This window comes from Physcomitrium patens, chromosome 11 (assembly GCF_059467195.1).
Source record: "Physcomitrium patens ecotype Gransden chromosome 11, ASM5946719v1, whole genome shotgun sequence".
NCBI classification, from domain to species: Eukaryota; Viridiplantae; Streptophyta; class Bryopsida; order Funariales; family Funariaceae; genus Physcomitrium; species Physcomitrium patens.
In genome coordinates, this window is record NC_143420.1 from 15,792,844 (window position 1) to 15,807,958 (window position 15,115).

At 41.5% G+C, this 15,115-nt stretch overlaps 3 protein-coding genes across 10 annotated transcripts; all 3 read left to right on the plus strand.

The window, feature by feature from the left end:
• Positions 1-404: 404 nt before the first annotated feature.
• Positions 405-4,304, plus strand: LOC112288413 (UDP-galactose/UDP-glucose transporter 7). The gene is made up of 6 exons (XM_024532548.3): positions 405-2,065; positions 2,398-2,564; positions 2,695-3,019; positions 3,246-3,368; positions 3,533-3,795; positions 3,975-4,304. Exons 1-6 carry the CDS (start codon positions 1,987-1,989, stop codon positions 4,143-4,145), a joined length of 1,128 nt encoding a protein of 375 aa, XP_024388316.1. The 5' UTR covers positions 405-1,986; the 3' UTR covers positions 4,146-4,304.
• A 1,145-nt stretch (positions 4,305-5,449) lies between these two features.
• Positions 5,450-11,855, plus strand: LOC112288732 (DNA replication licensing factor MCM7). Of its 3 annotated transcripts, none has more exons than XM_024533245.3 (15): positions 5,450-5,589; positions 5,773-5,873; positions 6,320-6,387; positions 6,766-6,828; positions 6,976-7,199; positions 7,500-7,677; positions 7,969-8,091; positions 8,335-8,567; positions 8,657-8,834; positions 8,973-9,164; positions 9,400-9,572; positions 9,792-9,995; positions 10,169-10,334; positions 10,626-10,847; positions 10,969-11,855. In XM_024533245.3, exons 2-15 carry the CDS (start codon positions 5,843-5,845, stop codon positions 11,071-11,073), a joined length of 2,160 nt encoding a protein of 719 aa, XP_024389013.1. In that variant the 5' UTR covers positions 5,450-5,589; positions 5,773-5,842; the 3' UTR covers positions 11,074-11,855. The 3 variants fall into 3 exon arrangements, with proteins under 3 accessions (XP_024389013.1, XP_024389015.1, XP_024389014.1); XM_024533247.3 differs by having other exon boundaries at positions 5,469-5,589; positions 5,780-5,873; XM_024533246.3 differs by having other exon boundaries at positions 5,570-5,677.
• LOC112288734 (protein-L-isoaspartate O-methyltransferase 1) lies at positions 11,758-14,843 on the plus strand. Of its 6 annotated transcripts, none has more exons than XM_090254421.1 (5): positions 12,249-12,481; positions 13,013-13,183; positions 13,332-13,599; positions 13,873-14,037; positions 14,156-14,843. In XM_090254421.1, the coding sequence occupies exons 3-5, from the start codon at positions 13,350-13,352 to the stop codon at positions 14,407-14,409; spliced, it is 669 nt and encodes a 222-aa protein (XP_090110547.1). In that variant the 5' UTR covers positions 12,249-12,481; positions 13,013-13,183; positions 13,332-13,349; the 3' UTR covers positions 14,410-14,843. The 6 variants fall into 6 exon arrangements, with proteins under 6 accessions (XP_090110546.1, XP_073393287.1, XP_073393288.1 ...); XM_090254422.1 differs by having other exon boundaries at positions 12,324-12,481; positions 13,013-13,215; XM_090254420.1 differs by lacking the exons at positions 12,249-12,481; positions 13,013-13,183 and adding an exon at positions 11,758-11,859.
• The last annotated feature ends 272 nt before the right edge of the window (positions 14,844-15,115 follow it).

Sequence of the window (15,115 nt, forward strand, 5' to 3'; positions counted from 1 at the left end):
TAATTTTTAAATAATTATAAGAAATTTCAAAAAATCAAGTAAAAAGAAAATTTGAAGAAAAATATAAAACAAAAACATAAATATATATATATATATATATATAATAAATTCTCTATTTAGCTTATTTTAGGAGTTGCAACCAGACTACAAACTCAGGTATTTATAACGTTGCTATATTTATCATATTTTGATTCTAATATATATATTTTTATTTCAAATTTAAATTATATTATAAATATATATAGTAGTCAAATCAATATATATATAATACAATAAAATGGTCATTTATTGTTTTGTGTGTGATGACTTATTGGATGTGAGAATTTTAAGTTGTGTCTTGGCAAAGGTAGCTTTAGAACAAAAATAGGAACAAATAATTTGTAACCAAATGTCCATTGTAGTGCACATACCCCCAGCTCTTTATTAACCATATTCCAATTTGTATCTTGGAGAAGAGATCCTTTAAACTCATCATCAAAGTTGTTCAATTTTTTGTTCACAAAATCTTCCACTCCATCTATTACACACATCAACATACCCCTCACTTCAACACAAATCTTTTCACAAAACCTCTCATCACAGAACACCACTCTCTCTATATAAAAATAAATAAAGCAAGAAACATAGTCCACAGCCATACTCCGCAATAGAAACCCACATGTAACACTAGGTTAGGCTGCCACAAAGAAGTGCACTTAGAGGTGAGTACGCAGGTTAGGCGTTGAGATAGAGGCCCTCTATTCTCCCCTGTATAATCCCAAACAGCCCACCTGCCCCGAGAGTCCGAGACCCAGCCTCCCAAACTTTGGAATCTGCCACAACATGATTTCAGGCCCCAAGGTTTCGTTGCGGCGACACCGTTTTTGTCACCGCATTAAGATTCTTGGGGCTTAAGCGTACTTGCAAGGAGTCATTTATAGGTGTAAGTTGCTGAAGTCGCACAAACAAGGAAAGAAGGATCTGTTCAGCGAGTGCAGCGAGCACAACAGAGGATCCTGTCTCGATCACCAGTCTGCGGTGCTCACCATCCAGTTCTTGAAGTCATCCTCGCAAGGCCCGATTGCAGACGACAAAAGCTGTGAATATATGCCAACAACATCAAATGAAACTCATTTCTTCAACGAAGATGAAGCGCATTCCAATTCGCCGATGAACTCAACCGAAAGTCGAGGCGGAGGGTAACACTCACGTCGGTGTTGACGCCGAAGATTGCAGCTAGTTCAGCTGCGGAGCCGCCATAGCCACGTAAACCTTCGGCATGGCAATCTTCGAATGTCACTAGAGCCAAGTTCGAATCAGCTACCATACTTCGGAACTTCAGTTCAAATTCAGCGATTCGATCGCTTATACTTGAATAAAATCCTCACAAACGACACGTTTTTTTGATATCGTGTCGGTAGGAGCACGTTTCACTCCTGGCTTCGACACGTTATTCGCTGTCATTCCACGATCTACGTGTTCCCTGAAATTCGATACAATTGGATCAGTGCTTTTATGAATATCCCTCAAAATTATCATAGGGTTTTGCGAATTTTAGTAAGTCTATTCTGAGAGTGGTTCTCTGTACTCAACCTCTGTTCTCAGTCACACAGATCGAAGGTTGTTCCCGTGTGGAATTCCGCTCGGTCGTCGAAATATTCAAATCAAATTAGGCGAGTGTTCATCGTCGAATTTCAAATGAATGTGTTGAGGTCCTCACGATCTTAGTTTCGGCAGAGTGGTTGTAATCTCGAGCCCTTTCTTCTGTCCATGTAATGCTCCTCAAGATTTACATTGGACATTGAGGAGCTGGGGGATACGGGTGCTGGAGTTAGAATTCGTCGTCGTTAGCAGGTAGTGTAGTTTGAAGGTGCTGGAAATGGCACGAAAAGGCGTGCAATATTCACAGGGTTTAGGTGCCACAGAATCTGGGGTTTCAGTCTTGAGACACGCACGGTCAATCCATAGTATTCTCTGGAGATTATTATTTTGCTAGGTAGTCCAGCCATGAGCAGCGAAGGGAATCATATTGTGGAAGTAATCTCTTCTGGTTTCCCAGAAACCCGCGCAGCACACGATGGGTTTGGTGAGTAGTGCTATCCCTACATCTGATGATGAGGAATGGATCCCTTGTGAGGTCTCTCGTTTTCGTTCTCCACAGCTAGAGTAATGTTGAAAAAGGCAACGGTCATTCTTTAAGTTTCTCACAATCATCAATGCTGACAGCGAAGATACCCGATGGTTTTACCAGAATGATTGTTGGATTGTTGTGTAAGATTCTATGGTAGTCTGTCAAGCTACGAACTTGCAAATGTTGCGAATGTAATTTACCAACTGTGTATAAAACAAGATCCTGCAGTGAAATCTTATGGCTGCAATTTTGTTGCGATTTTTGTCTCCCAACGTGATATTGTATAGGTCCTGAAAACGAAGGGAAGCGTTTCGGCGAGGACGAGACCAATCTGCCGCCCGATAAGGAGCCTCTGCTCAATAAATCTGCAGCTAAAGATGCTAAGCTTTGGGCGAGTGTTGCCTCTGCATGCGCTTATGCATTAGTGGGCCTACTTGTGGGATTCTTCAATAAGGTGCACAAGTCTTTCCAAGATACTCGTCATCAAATGTACCACTTCAATTTGACTTGTTCCGAGGCGTCCAGTAGTATACCAAAAGGAGGTCGTTAGGCTTAATCTGGGATACATGTTGAGATGTTTGCAGGCAGTTTTACAGGGCTGGCCGTACCCGAATTCTTTCCTGACCATGCAAATAGCGGTAACTATCGCCGTTGTCTACTCGATGCAAGCGTGGGGCTTGATCACCGTGAAGCCACTGCAAAGAAATGCTATCAAGAACTTGTTGCCCGTGGTGTTTTTCTACAATTCAAATGTTGCATTCGCATTAGTAGCAGTGAATGCTCTCAGCATCCCTGTGTATCACGTTCTGAAGCGTCTGACTCCTGTTATGGTGCTGGCGAGTAGATACCTGATTTGGGGCCATTCGCCTTCTACCGAGGTCACGTTGTCTGTGCTCGTTGTTGTCTCAGGTAAACACCTTTCTCTCACTGCTCCCATTTACCTTCATCCTTACTGTGAAGGAAGTCCTAAGCGATGAAAGGTTTAATTTAAAATAACAACAATGAAAACTGAAAAAAATCTCCTGATTGTGAGCAGGTTTCTTCGATCCATAAACAATGATGACTTCGTAGACAATTTTTTGAATCCAATTCAAGTCACGAGTCAATGATCGGAATCGGACTTGTGTGTCATCAGGTTGCTTAATGGCTGGCATCGGAGATCTGAGTTTCGATTTGGGTGGTTATTCTGCTGCACTTATGAGCTGTGCACTGCAAAGTACTTACTTAATACTCGTTGAGAGATCTGGCAATGAGAAAGGTGGGTACATTTCTATTAAAAAGTAAAATGACTTTACAAACTCCTCGCATATGAGAGCATCTCCAAACTGTTCACACAACGTTAACTAAGTGGGAATCACAAATGATTGATGATCACGGTTTAGACAACAAGGTTTAGAGTTGGCCTCTTCCCGGGACGCGCAGGATTCAGCTCCATGGAACTATTGCTTTACAATGGAATCCTTTCGTTACCGGTACTCCTTACCATCATTCTAACAACAGGAGAGATCTGGAAGGCTATGGAGGGCATGCAAGCCCAGTGCGCACAGAATGTCTGGTTCCTGCCTCTCCTCATATCTTCACTCTTGATGGGCTCATTACTCAACTACTGCTTATTCCTGTGCACATTGTGCAACTCGGCTTTGACCACTACAATCGTGGGCACTCTTCGCAGCGTTTTGGCCACGGTATGTACATTCTTCTTTCAGGGTTACACCAGCTTTGTCCCGTCGATTTCATGCTGTCTACTACATCAACTTGTCATGGTGAATAAACTGCAACAGTTCACGTCATGCCTTTCCAAATGTAACAGATACTTCAGATTATTTTCTCATTTCCTTTGTGTGTGTGTGTGTGTGTGCTGCAGGTTGCTGGCTTCTTTGTGTTTGGAGGCGTCAAAGGTACACCCTCCATACTCTTGGGTGTGACAACCAACACTGTAGGTGGGGTGTGGTACACAATGATCAAATACAAGGAGAAGCAGGTCAAGACGCCCTACCGCACAGTGAAGCTTGAGACTAGCTTCAAGAGAGGCTGAAAAATTCCACAACTTGTAGAGATTCCTCATTCCATTCTGTTGAAGAAGCATTTAAGCTTTTCAAGTTTTGTTTAGAACAATAATAGTTTTGTTTAAAGCAATAATAATTTCAAATCTTAAACAAACAAAAACTTCATATTTTAGTTATTTTTTACAGCAGAGTACTTATATGTAATAGTAATAAAACATTCACAAAATTTACATAGCTCAAGTTAACAATTCACGAATGTATAAAATTTAAAGTAATAATGAATATAATTGTTGTGTTGTATTTTTTTTATTTTTTTAAAGAAGGTAATATATATTGAGAAATGATAAAGTGACCCAAATTTTTACTAAATTAATCCACATTTAAACCATCATTGTACCCTTTTAACCTTGTTCTTGTTCTCATCCATTTTCCCATTCCCAGCCTTATGCCTCGTCCTTAGTAATGGGTAGGAACTAGGATGGGGGCTACAAGGATGCAATGATGGTTAAGATAGAGTGGGTTGCTTTAGTAAAAATTTGGGCCGTTTTATCATTTCCATATATATATACATATATATATATATATATTTGTGTGTGTATAAATGTATGTATAAATTTATGTATGAAGTGCATGTACTCCAATAAAATGATAGACAAATAAAAATGAGCTATTTAAATATAAAACTGGGTAAATTCTTGCACAACATATGTTAATTATTATTTTGAAAATTTTAAAAAATATCTTTTTAAAAATAAAAAATACAGATCTTGAGATCTTTACAAATAACAAAACGCAGTATATTTTTTCATGTAGAAACCACGTTTATTTACTTTTACTTTTTAAAAATTTTGCACACAAACTATTTCATTTACCTGTTGATTTGAATTTCTCCATAAAAAATATTCTGAATAAACACAACGATTTTCTTGTTTTCTTCATCATATGATTCAGTTTTTCAAGCGGATGTTACTCAATATTGCACCAATAGCAAACAATTTTAGCTCCTAGTTATTCTGAATCAAAAACATTTGTTCACGAAAGCAAAAAAACAATCTTAAACGGAAGCAAAAATAAACTTTATTTGACAATCATTTGCACGAAATTCGAAGGAAAAATCCAGTTGTTCATGAAGAAATTTCCTCCACTTTTGACTAGTTACATATTCTATATTCATGAAAAACTTGGATATAATTCATTATTGCATGCCACGTAGGATAAGGTGCGAAAGCAGCGTGAATTCATCCATCACGTTTACCTCTTTTCATTCGTTTCCAACATCCAGCGGGGCTCGCTCCTCAAGGTTTCCCGCCCTCGCGATCTTTAGAGCACGGCCATGGCCACTTTTTGTTACTGGCTATCGCTATGGCGTTGTAACTTAGTTCGGCAATCTTAGCGCCGCAGCCGTCGATAACCGTTGTCATTGCGCAGCGAAGGATTGAAGCAATTTTTCACTGATTAGTGTGTCTCATCTCGGTATGTTTGTGGAGTTCTCGTGGTTGCGAAGCTAGAAAATGCGTGGAGACTGTTGGAAAGTTTGGTGTGATTGCCCTACTAGTGTCAGGTAGCGAGAGGAATGTTCTTGTGGCGCGATTTATTATGTTGCCAAGGACCTTTATCGAGGAACATTACAGTTAACATTTGTTGTCTTTGCATTAGGTGACAGTACTTCAGATTGTCGGACAGGTGATGCTGTAAACGCGGTTCGTGTGCGCGCCAGGATAGAACAATGCCTGCTCCAGACTTCAAAGCTGATCGTGGTACAGCGCTCTTCTTTTTGCCTGGAAAAGTAGAGGACCTCTCTGATAGGGGAGCTGTAATGGCTGAGGGACTTGAAAAGCTAGAGAAACTGGTTCAATGTTTGGTTGAGGACAATAATTGTGTGCTGTATAGACTGAATCGATTCGTTTGATAGCGATGAAAGAGTATCGAAAAAACCTTCAAGTTAGGTTTAAGAATGTATACGTGGATATGCATGAAGGTCCTACTGTATCGAAGTTTTGACGATTCCAGAGCAAGCCTAGTAAGCCTCATCGTTAGTTATAACATAGGGTGTGTGCTCTTCTGATTGGCATTGGTGAGATTGTGGAGGAATGAAAGTATGCTTGAATCTGTTAATGCCGGTTTTAAGAGACCTCTAAACGTAAGAGAAGTCTATGGTGATTTTTATCTCAAGCAATTTTTTTGACGGGAGTTGTACACACAGAGCGATGCAAGGAATTTTTGAGGAGCTACATTGGAGACGATGGGACCCTCAAATACATGAAAATGCTGGTAAGCTTCGAGTGGTTGCCTTTGATAGAGGATAGACTGGATCAATTTCTGGAAAGCTCTGCATCTTACAAGAAAGGACAATCGAGTTTCGATTTCATCTGGATCACGTTTCGGTAACATACTTGCTGTGTGGTCTTCATATCAAGAAAACATGCCGTCTAAAAACGCCGTTTCTTCATGATACCTTGATTTGTATGGCTACATTGGACAGAGGGTATCTTTGATTAGTGTGCACGAGTTCGGGTTCTATTCAGGCTCTGGAAGGTAAACAGTAGATGCATTTGGCACCAAAAGCCGTTTATGGGCCTGGTTTTCACTAGCAGATAGAGCGTCCTGTGGTTGTTTTCCTCGAGTGATTTTTTGCTTGTTCTTGTGCAGCAACAAGTGGCGAATCGGAAACTGAAGGCCGTGGAAATCAATCTCGGCGACGTCAAAGACGCAGTAATTATATCTAAACATTTGTCACGATTGACTCAGTGCTGTCAGTTTTCACTCCAGTTTACTTCTCATGCGTTACGCCTTCATTGTACGCATGCTTGGCTATCATCTGCTCTTTAGCTAATAGTATCATCCTGCTGGAGAGAACAGAAGGACGCAGATCTGAGTTTTGTTGAAAGAATCCGCACCAATGCAAGGCGTTACGTGGGACTTTTTGCCGATGCCATTGACGACTTGCTTCCAGAACCGAATATACCTCTTGCTAGAGATGACGACTTTGATGTGTTCCTTAGCCAACGCACAGAAGAGGTGCCGGAGCAGATGGATGTGGTTGACCCTCTGCACAAGCTGCCGCCTGAGATTAAACGATACTTGTAAGACTTAATCGACTATCTCTCATCAGCAGTGCTCTGCTTGCCTATTGCCTATCTCACATTTGCCATCCTGTATGATGAACACCAACTCTTGTGTTTATACTCTGCAGCTGAATTCTTCCAATTCTTAGCGTTTGAAGCTCCAGCTTGGGTCCTGAGGCTGGAGCTTCTGAATAGGTTTAGGGACTAGGTTCGGAATGGGTTTTTATAAATTTAATTGTCTATTTATTTATTTATTTATTTATGATGTTTATGTGGTGATTACTATGCTTACATCAACTTTTGGGTATGAACAATCAGCGAAGTTTATATAAAAAGCGAGGACAAAAATGCTGCCTTAGCATTGCGGGGTGTAAAGGCTAGCCATATTGGTTGGCTTGTCAAAGTAAGAGGTATCATCACCAGATGTACTGACGTGAAGCCATTGATGCAAGTTGCGACGTATACATGTGAGACCTGTGGGTACGAGATCTATCAGGTCTGATTTTTCACCAATTTTAATTTCATGCCCTTACCAGTGCTTTGTATGAAGTGTTTTCTGCAGACATCAAGCTGGGTGATTGACGTGAGCATCTGATTGTTGGCTTGTTTATCGAAGGATATTCTCACGTCAGCATAAACAATGCTGGAGTTTGTAGTATTCACATGCAGGACTGGCAACTCCGTCAGTGTCTGAACAAACCATGACGTACTTATTAGATGAGGCATTCGGTGTAATTGATGCGGCAGATTAGAAAATAATAAAGATGAACGTTGGATGGCCTTTCAGGAAGTTACTTCACGCTCATTCATGCCTATTTCCGAATGCCCATCTGTACGTTGCCGTACGAACAATGCTAAGGGTATGCTGTCTCTGCAAGTCAGAGGGTCGAAGTTCACCAAGTTCCAGGAGGTTCGTCTCATCTTTTAGTTTTTCGAGATTGCATTGCCTGCCCCTGTATCTCTAAATTCATTAAGCCGCAGAGTACTGATTTTTTGTTTTTTTTTTCGGATTTCACTTTCTTTAAAACAATCAATTAACTATATTGAGTTATGTATTGCTGATCTTTAAACGTGATGTTTGCAGCATCTACATAACCACTATTGTGCTGGCGCCAATTAATTTATTTTGAGCCCCTTGTCTTATTCTATGTAGGCCAAAATTCAGGAGCTAGCTGATCAAGTGCCGAAGGGCCACATTCCACGCACCATGACTGTACAGATCCGTGGAGAGCTCACCCGGTTGGTTGGGCCAGGAGACCTGGTTGAAATTTCAGGGATCTTCTTGCCTACTCCATACACGGGTTTCAGGGCTATGCGTGCTGGCCTTGTCGCTGACACTTACTTGGAAGCAATGTCGATTATTCAGACCAAGAAACGTTATGACGAGTAAGACTCCCACCTACCCTACACTAGCTTCGTATATATGGTTCAGCATTGAGGACTCCTAAATCTCATTGGCTTTGTCTTATGTGCAGGTATGTGCTGAAAGATGTCGAGCAGGATCTTATTCGGAATCTTTCTGAAGATGGGGACATCTACTCAAAGTTGTCTTCTTCAATAGCTCCTGAAATTTTTGGGCATGAAGATGTCAAAAAAGCCCTGTTGTTACTTTTGGTGGGAGCTCCTTCTCGGCAACTTTCAGACGGCATGAAGGTTTGTACCCTTGGACTCACTTATTGTCCATTCATTGCTTCTGGCCTCTTCCTCATTTTGCGATTTCAAGCCTCTAACTACACATCTTTGGGTAGTTCCCTTTCGACTAATTGTTTTTTCAACAAAGGAAATGTGTAGATAAGAGGAGATGTCCATGTTTGCTTAATGGGAGATCCTGGAGTTGCTAAGAGTCAACTGCTAAAGCACATGGTTAGTGTTGCCCCTAGAGGTGTATACACTACTGGACGAGGAAGCAGTGGAGTAGGGCTGACAGCTGCTGTACATAGAGATCCTGTTACAAATGAAATGGTTCTTGAGGGAGGTGCACTGGTGGGTTCTATTCTCCTCAGTATGGTGCTGAAACATAGTACCATATCTATTGTGCTCATGAATAGTCAATCAGTTCTTCTAAATAAATGTGTTTTGTACATTTTGTACATTTTACTTAGGAAAATTGTATTGAGGCTTCAGTTCACCTTTTCAATGATGGTAGCCGGGAGACAAGGACGTTAAGGTATGCTCCAAATTGGCCCTTAATGTTATTGAATGTTGCCTGGATATTTAGGTGCTTGCAGACATGGGAATTTGTGCTATTGATGAATTTGACAAGATGGAGGAGTCTGATCGAACAGCCATACATGAAGTGATGGAGCAGCAGACCGTAAGCATTGCCAAGGCTGGAATTACAACCTCGTTAAATGCCCGCACAGCCATACTTGCTGCTGCCAACCCTGCCTGGTACACTTAGCACCTAGTTCATTGTGCTCAGGCATGCTCATAAATGTTATTTTCTTCGCTGTTCAGGATATCAGGACCCGTGCCTCTTGATCTTAGCGTCACTGAATACAGAAAAGAGTTGTCTCTAGAGATTCTAGTTTTAATATTGTGTATAGTGCTATATTGGTCATACAATGACTTGGCAGACTTCACTCTAACCTGAAATGTATTTTGGTCCAGGGGACGATACGATATGCGAAGAACACCGGCAGAGAACATCAACTTACCGCCAGCACTTCTCTCTAGGTTTGATATCATGTGGTTGATACTTGATCGTGCAGACATGGACAGTGATTTAGCTATGGCAAGGCATGTTCTTCATGTGCATCAACACAGTGCACCCCCTTCACTGGATTTCACACCCCTTGACTCTTCTACGTTGAGGTGAGCTTCTATGGATGCTGTTCATGCTCATGTTGAGATAACTTGGTTTTCGTTCTCAGTGAAGTCTTCCCTACTTAATTTGTCTTCGCTTACGACCGATATCGTCATATTATTGACAGTGGAGGTAATGACGAAGGCTTATACTTTGCATTACTTGATTCCTATTTCCTCAGGGCATATATTTCTTCTGCAAGACAAGTGATCCCATATGTGCCTCGTGATTTAACCGAATATATGGCGAGTGCTTATTCTGCCCTTCGCCAGGAAGAAGCGCAAAGCGATGCACCTCATTCTTATACAACAGCACGTACGCTTCTCAGTATTATTCGTCTCTCTGAGGTACGCGAGCCCGTTCTAGTCTCACAATTATATGGTTTGCGTTAGACATATAGACCTTGTAACGGCTTGATACTACAGAAGAGTTTTTGATTAGTTTACATGATTTTATTTCTTAGCTTAATGAGCTTTAGGGTGTCTGCAAGGCTAGGTTTGAAAAAAAATGTGTGCATTGTACAGATCAGACATTGAAAATCAGTTGAGCTGCATAAAATGGAGGTAGTCTTGTATTTGTCTCCTGATGAAATCAGTAGTGTAAATGATCCACCTTGATTCGATGATTCCGTTTTGCAGGCGCTCGCAAGACTTCGATTTTCGAATGTGGTGGCTCAAAGTGATATCGATGAAGCCTTGCGTCTTATGCAAATGTCAAAGTTCTCTTTATATACTGATGAGCGCAAGAAGAGTGGATTAGATCCCATTTCCGACATCTATTCTATTATCCGAGATGAAGCTGCTAGGGCACGTACAATGGACGTCAGCTATAATTCTGCTCTTAACTGGATTTCAAGAAAGGTATGGACTTCTCGACCAAGGAATGAACTTCTTATAGTGTTTCTAGTCATCACTTAGATGATCTTATTCTAAGCTCCTGCAAATAGTATACTGAGACAGTTTTTGTTACTTGTAAATGCAGGGTCACTCACAGGCTCAACTTAAAGAGTGCCTAGAAGAATATGCAGCCCTTAACGTGTGGCAAATCAATCCAACCAATTTCGATATCCATTTTGTGGATGCGTGAGATCTGATGTAGGCATTGTACGCTGTGTACATAGAAAGCTCGGATTCTTATTGAGGAGATATTTACTGGTCGCTGCATATATGATGAACATCCAAGGTGCTCATTTATGATTAACTTCATCTGTATGTCAGTAGTGAAGGTTGAAAATACACGATTGTTTATCCCATCGATATGGTGAGTCAGAATCGCAAACCTTAGATTCGCTCAATAGTGCAGTAAGTTTTCGGACAAATGGTGCGTGTTTCAATGAGCTCCAGTTTTTTGGAGCCCTGATTAGGCTTCAATCACCTCCATTGACTTCAGTCTTGCGGTGGTTGTTTTTTCTCAACTTAGAAAAGCTTGCACTAGGTAGAAGATTAGGACATGTAAAACCGAAAATGCTTTAGTTTTTGAAATCACCCTTGCTCGGCTGCTGGTCTATTCTCGAAGCAGTTCTTTGGAAACCGTGGGAGCAAGATGATGGGAAGAACTGATTGACTTTGGGTATATTTCAAGCAGTACAACATTTTCATTAGAACCCATCCGCAGTACAACGTCCCAGCGAGGCTTTCCAGCATAGAAGATCTCATGAAGTGACAAACCAGTTCGTCTGAGTCTTCTACTAGTCACTGAGCAGTGATCTAGCCGTAGACTACTGCAGTGAGTTGTCATTGCTACTTTTTGACGGTTACAGAAACTGTCATTATGCAACTTACGATGATGCCCACCTTATTCAGATTGGTTGTAACATGGTTTTCGCTGCGCTTAAGTGGGCATCCAATTCAAAGCTTGCTTCACCTTTACTGCGTACATATCTTTTCTATTCTGTTAAGTCGATACGTACACATTATATGGCCAGATGTGTGGGACTTACAATCATGGGCCTTTTGAGGATGGATTGCAATCAGCCTTGGGACTCAGTCATCGAAAGTTGCCATCATGCCCCTGAGGATTAGCAACGATATTAGATTATTGGGCGCCCGAAGCTGAAATCTATTCAACTTAGAAGACACCAGATAATGTAGTGTAAAGTCGCCAGATACCTTGAAACTTATTGTCACAGTTCCGTCTGTAAATTACCCTTGGTAACTTTAGCGACCCATACTGCTGGTCACAATCCGCAGGATGCGAGAATGTGATGATTTGTGCATTATTTCCCCTGATGATTCACATCGTTTTCTTTTCACTGACGCACCGAAGTGCTGTTCTCTGATGAAGGAACGAAAAGAACGAAATTATCCACCGTTACTGAACAATCCCTACGTGCCAGCATTAAGTCCTTGACCTCTTCCTCTACTCTCTCATTGAAATCTTTACTTCCTCACATCGTTTCGGATTCGATTACGCTACTCTCGCAAGCAAAGAAGTTTGAACCTGAAAATTTACGCAGTTCAATTTGAGGCACATCGAGCATAGATCCATTTATCAGGTTCGATTTTGGAGTTCTTGACGTTCAATTCCTCTCGTCGAATATTGGGTTCATAAGTTTCAGGTGCTCAGGTTGATGGGGTTGGTAGGAGAATCCAGTTGCGGGGATGAATTGTTGGGTGTTGACGTTGTGAGCCGATATGTAATTGCGATTCGGGCGTAAAATTGTCGGTAATTTTTATCGCGATTTTCACACACATCTGCTTCTTAAAATCATCAAGCAGATGGAATCGAACATGGAGTAGTGTTTAGACTTAGATAACCTGCTCGCGAACATTAGGGTGCTGCATTCTCAAGCACTGAAAGCTTTAGGTTTAGGTCCATACCAAGTGAGCAGATGTAACCTTCGCGCTGATGTCCTCTTAAATTCTTTCTTCCTTTATGGTCATGTAGATTTTAAAAATTTTCACTGATCTTGGTGTCATCGCCAAGGGATTAGCGTATATGTTACGAGTTTTCGAAAGTCATAAAACTTGGATATCGCTTCTTGGATGCGAAGAAACTAATGTGCTAACTTTTCACCATGCCGTAGAAACTTGACAATTTCAATCAAGTTTCACAAATTTCACAAGTTCGATCTGTGGATTTGTGAGTCACATCAACACACACGAGTCCGTTGTTGCTTCCGTGGTACCAGAAAAGTCGCAAGCCCTAGCTGGTCACTGCCTCCAAACTCGCGGACGACTCCTAAAATACTAACCCAGTATTTATTCACATTTTCTCTCACCTCTTCAAGTAATCTCTTTAAAGAGGCACTACTGTTGAATTAACTTCATTATTACTTGATGATCAATATCAATCACAGATATACTTTTTTTAGTGCTGATTTTTAATGTATGTTTTTCATGTAGTACCTGTGGAGTGGACAAATGCCATGCAACAAGGATCTGATAAGATCTCTACAAAAGAATGGGAGGATTACCACTCCGAAGGTGGCAGAGGCCATGGACCAGATTGACCGAGGCATTTTCGTGCCTGAAGGGGAGTCTCCTTACATGGATTACCCTGTGCCCATAGGCTACAACGCCACCATATCTGCCCCGCACATGCATGCCATTTGTCTCGAACTGCTTAAGGACCATTTGCAACCTGGAAATCACGTGCTGGACGTTGGGGCTGGTATAATCTATTTCCATTCCTGCAACTCATGCTTCGATTCCTTCCTGGCTTTGGCACTCTCTTCCCTCGTTACCATCCAAGCTTACCCGTTGCCTGTTTTCTGTGCATTTCGTTGCAACATGTCAGTCGGTACAGTTCTGCTTCAAGAATGTGATACTTTGTGAACGACATTTCTGCTGCAAATGTTATGTTGAACATTCCTGTCTGTTTGTATTGAGCATCATTCTTGTCCGCACATCCTCATTCGTTGATTTTTGTAATTGGATGGTGCAGGGACGGGATACTTGACAGCAATATTTGCTCTTATGGTTGGAGAAAGTGGTCGTTCCGTTGGAGTGGAACACATTCCTGAGCTCACAGCTAAAGCTATTGAGAATGTACAGAAGAGCAAAGCTGCTTGTTTACTTGATACTGGCAGCCTTTCGCTGCAAACTGGAGGTAAGCTCCAAAATTCCTTATCGGCTAGATTCTGTCTTCAAGTTTCCTTGCGTCTTTAGGATTACTTGCAATGGCTATAACTATGGAGTACTGCTCATGATTTTTTGTGCTTGAACAGACGGTAGAGAGGGATTTCCAGAGCACGCACCTTACGATGCTATTCATGTTGGAGCAGCTGCTCCATCAATTCCAGTGGCACTTATTGACCAGCTAAAACCCGGAGGTCGAATGGTCATACCCGTGGGTCAACTGTTCCAAGACCTTATTGTACTAGATAAAGATTCGAAAGGGGATGTAAAGAAAAGCGAGTATACTTCGGTTCGTTACGTTCCTTTGACCGATCGCCAGTCTCAGCTTGGGAAGGCATCGTAGTTGGATATTTACAAGGCTGTAAATAGGATATCACAAAACACTCGGACTGCTGGAAAGTCGCGTTGGATTTCGTAAAGTAAATGTCACGTAGGATTGTACTGTTGACGTTTATCGTTACCATGTGTGTAGTCAGGTTGTCAGTTGTAAGCATTAGATTGTTTTTGCTCCAGCGTTGTGACTTGCGTATGACAAGTCAGTTTATAAACCTTTATTCTCCGGATACGCACAACTTCCTGTTGAGAAATCTGTGGCGAGGTGAACGTGTGAACCTGTCCGCCACACTCACAGCAGGTTAGTTCTGAACTTGTGGTAATCCAGAAGATTACGCTCGATTTTGTGGTGCATTACAATAACCTGTCAAGATGATACTGTGGATTTTTCAGAGCATATGTAATTTGAAAATGAGGAATGAAGAGCAAAGAATTTGACTCCAATGTCAACTATCCAACCTACCAGAGTTATGATTCGCGGTACTTCCGCATGAGTTCAGGCTATGTTCTGACGTGATCAATTCAACGAAACCCTCGTGTCGTAATTGCATTTAACTGCGATCTAATGAGCAAGTTCTACACGATATTTTTAGGAGTCATCTTGTTTGTATTGGGGCTCGAGAAACATCCCCTCATCAAACTTCTCGGAGAACCCTACCCGCCTCTGCCCGTTCATGAAGGTTTTATACATCCCCCAGTTCCGTCCTCAAGATTGT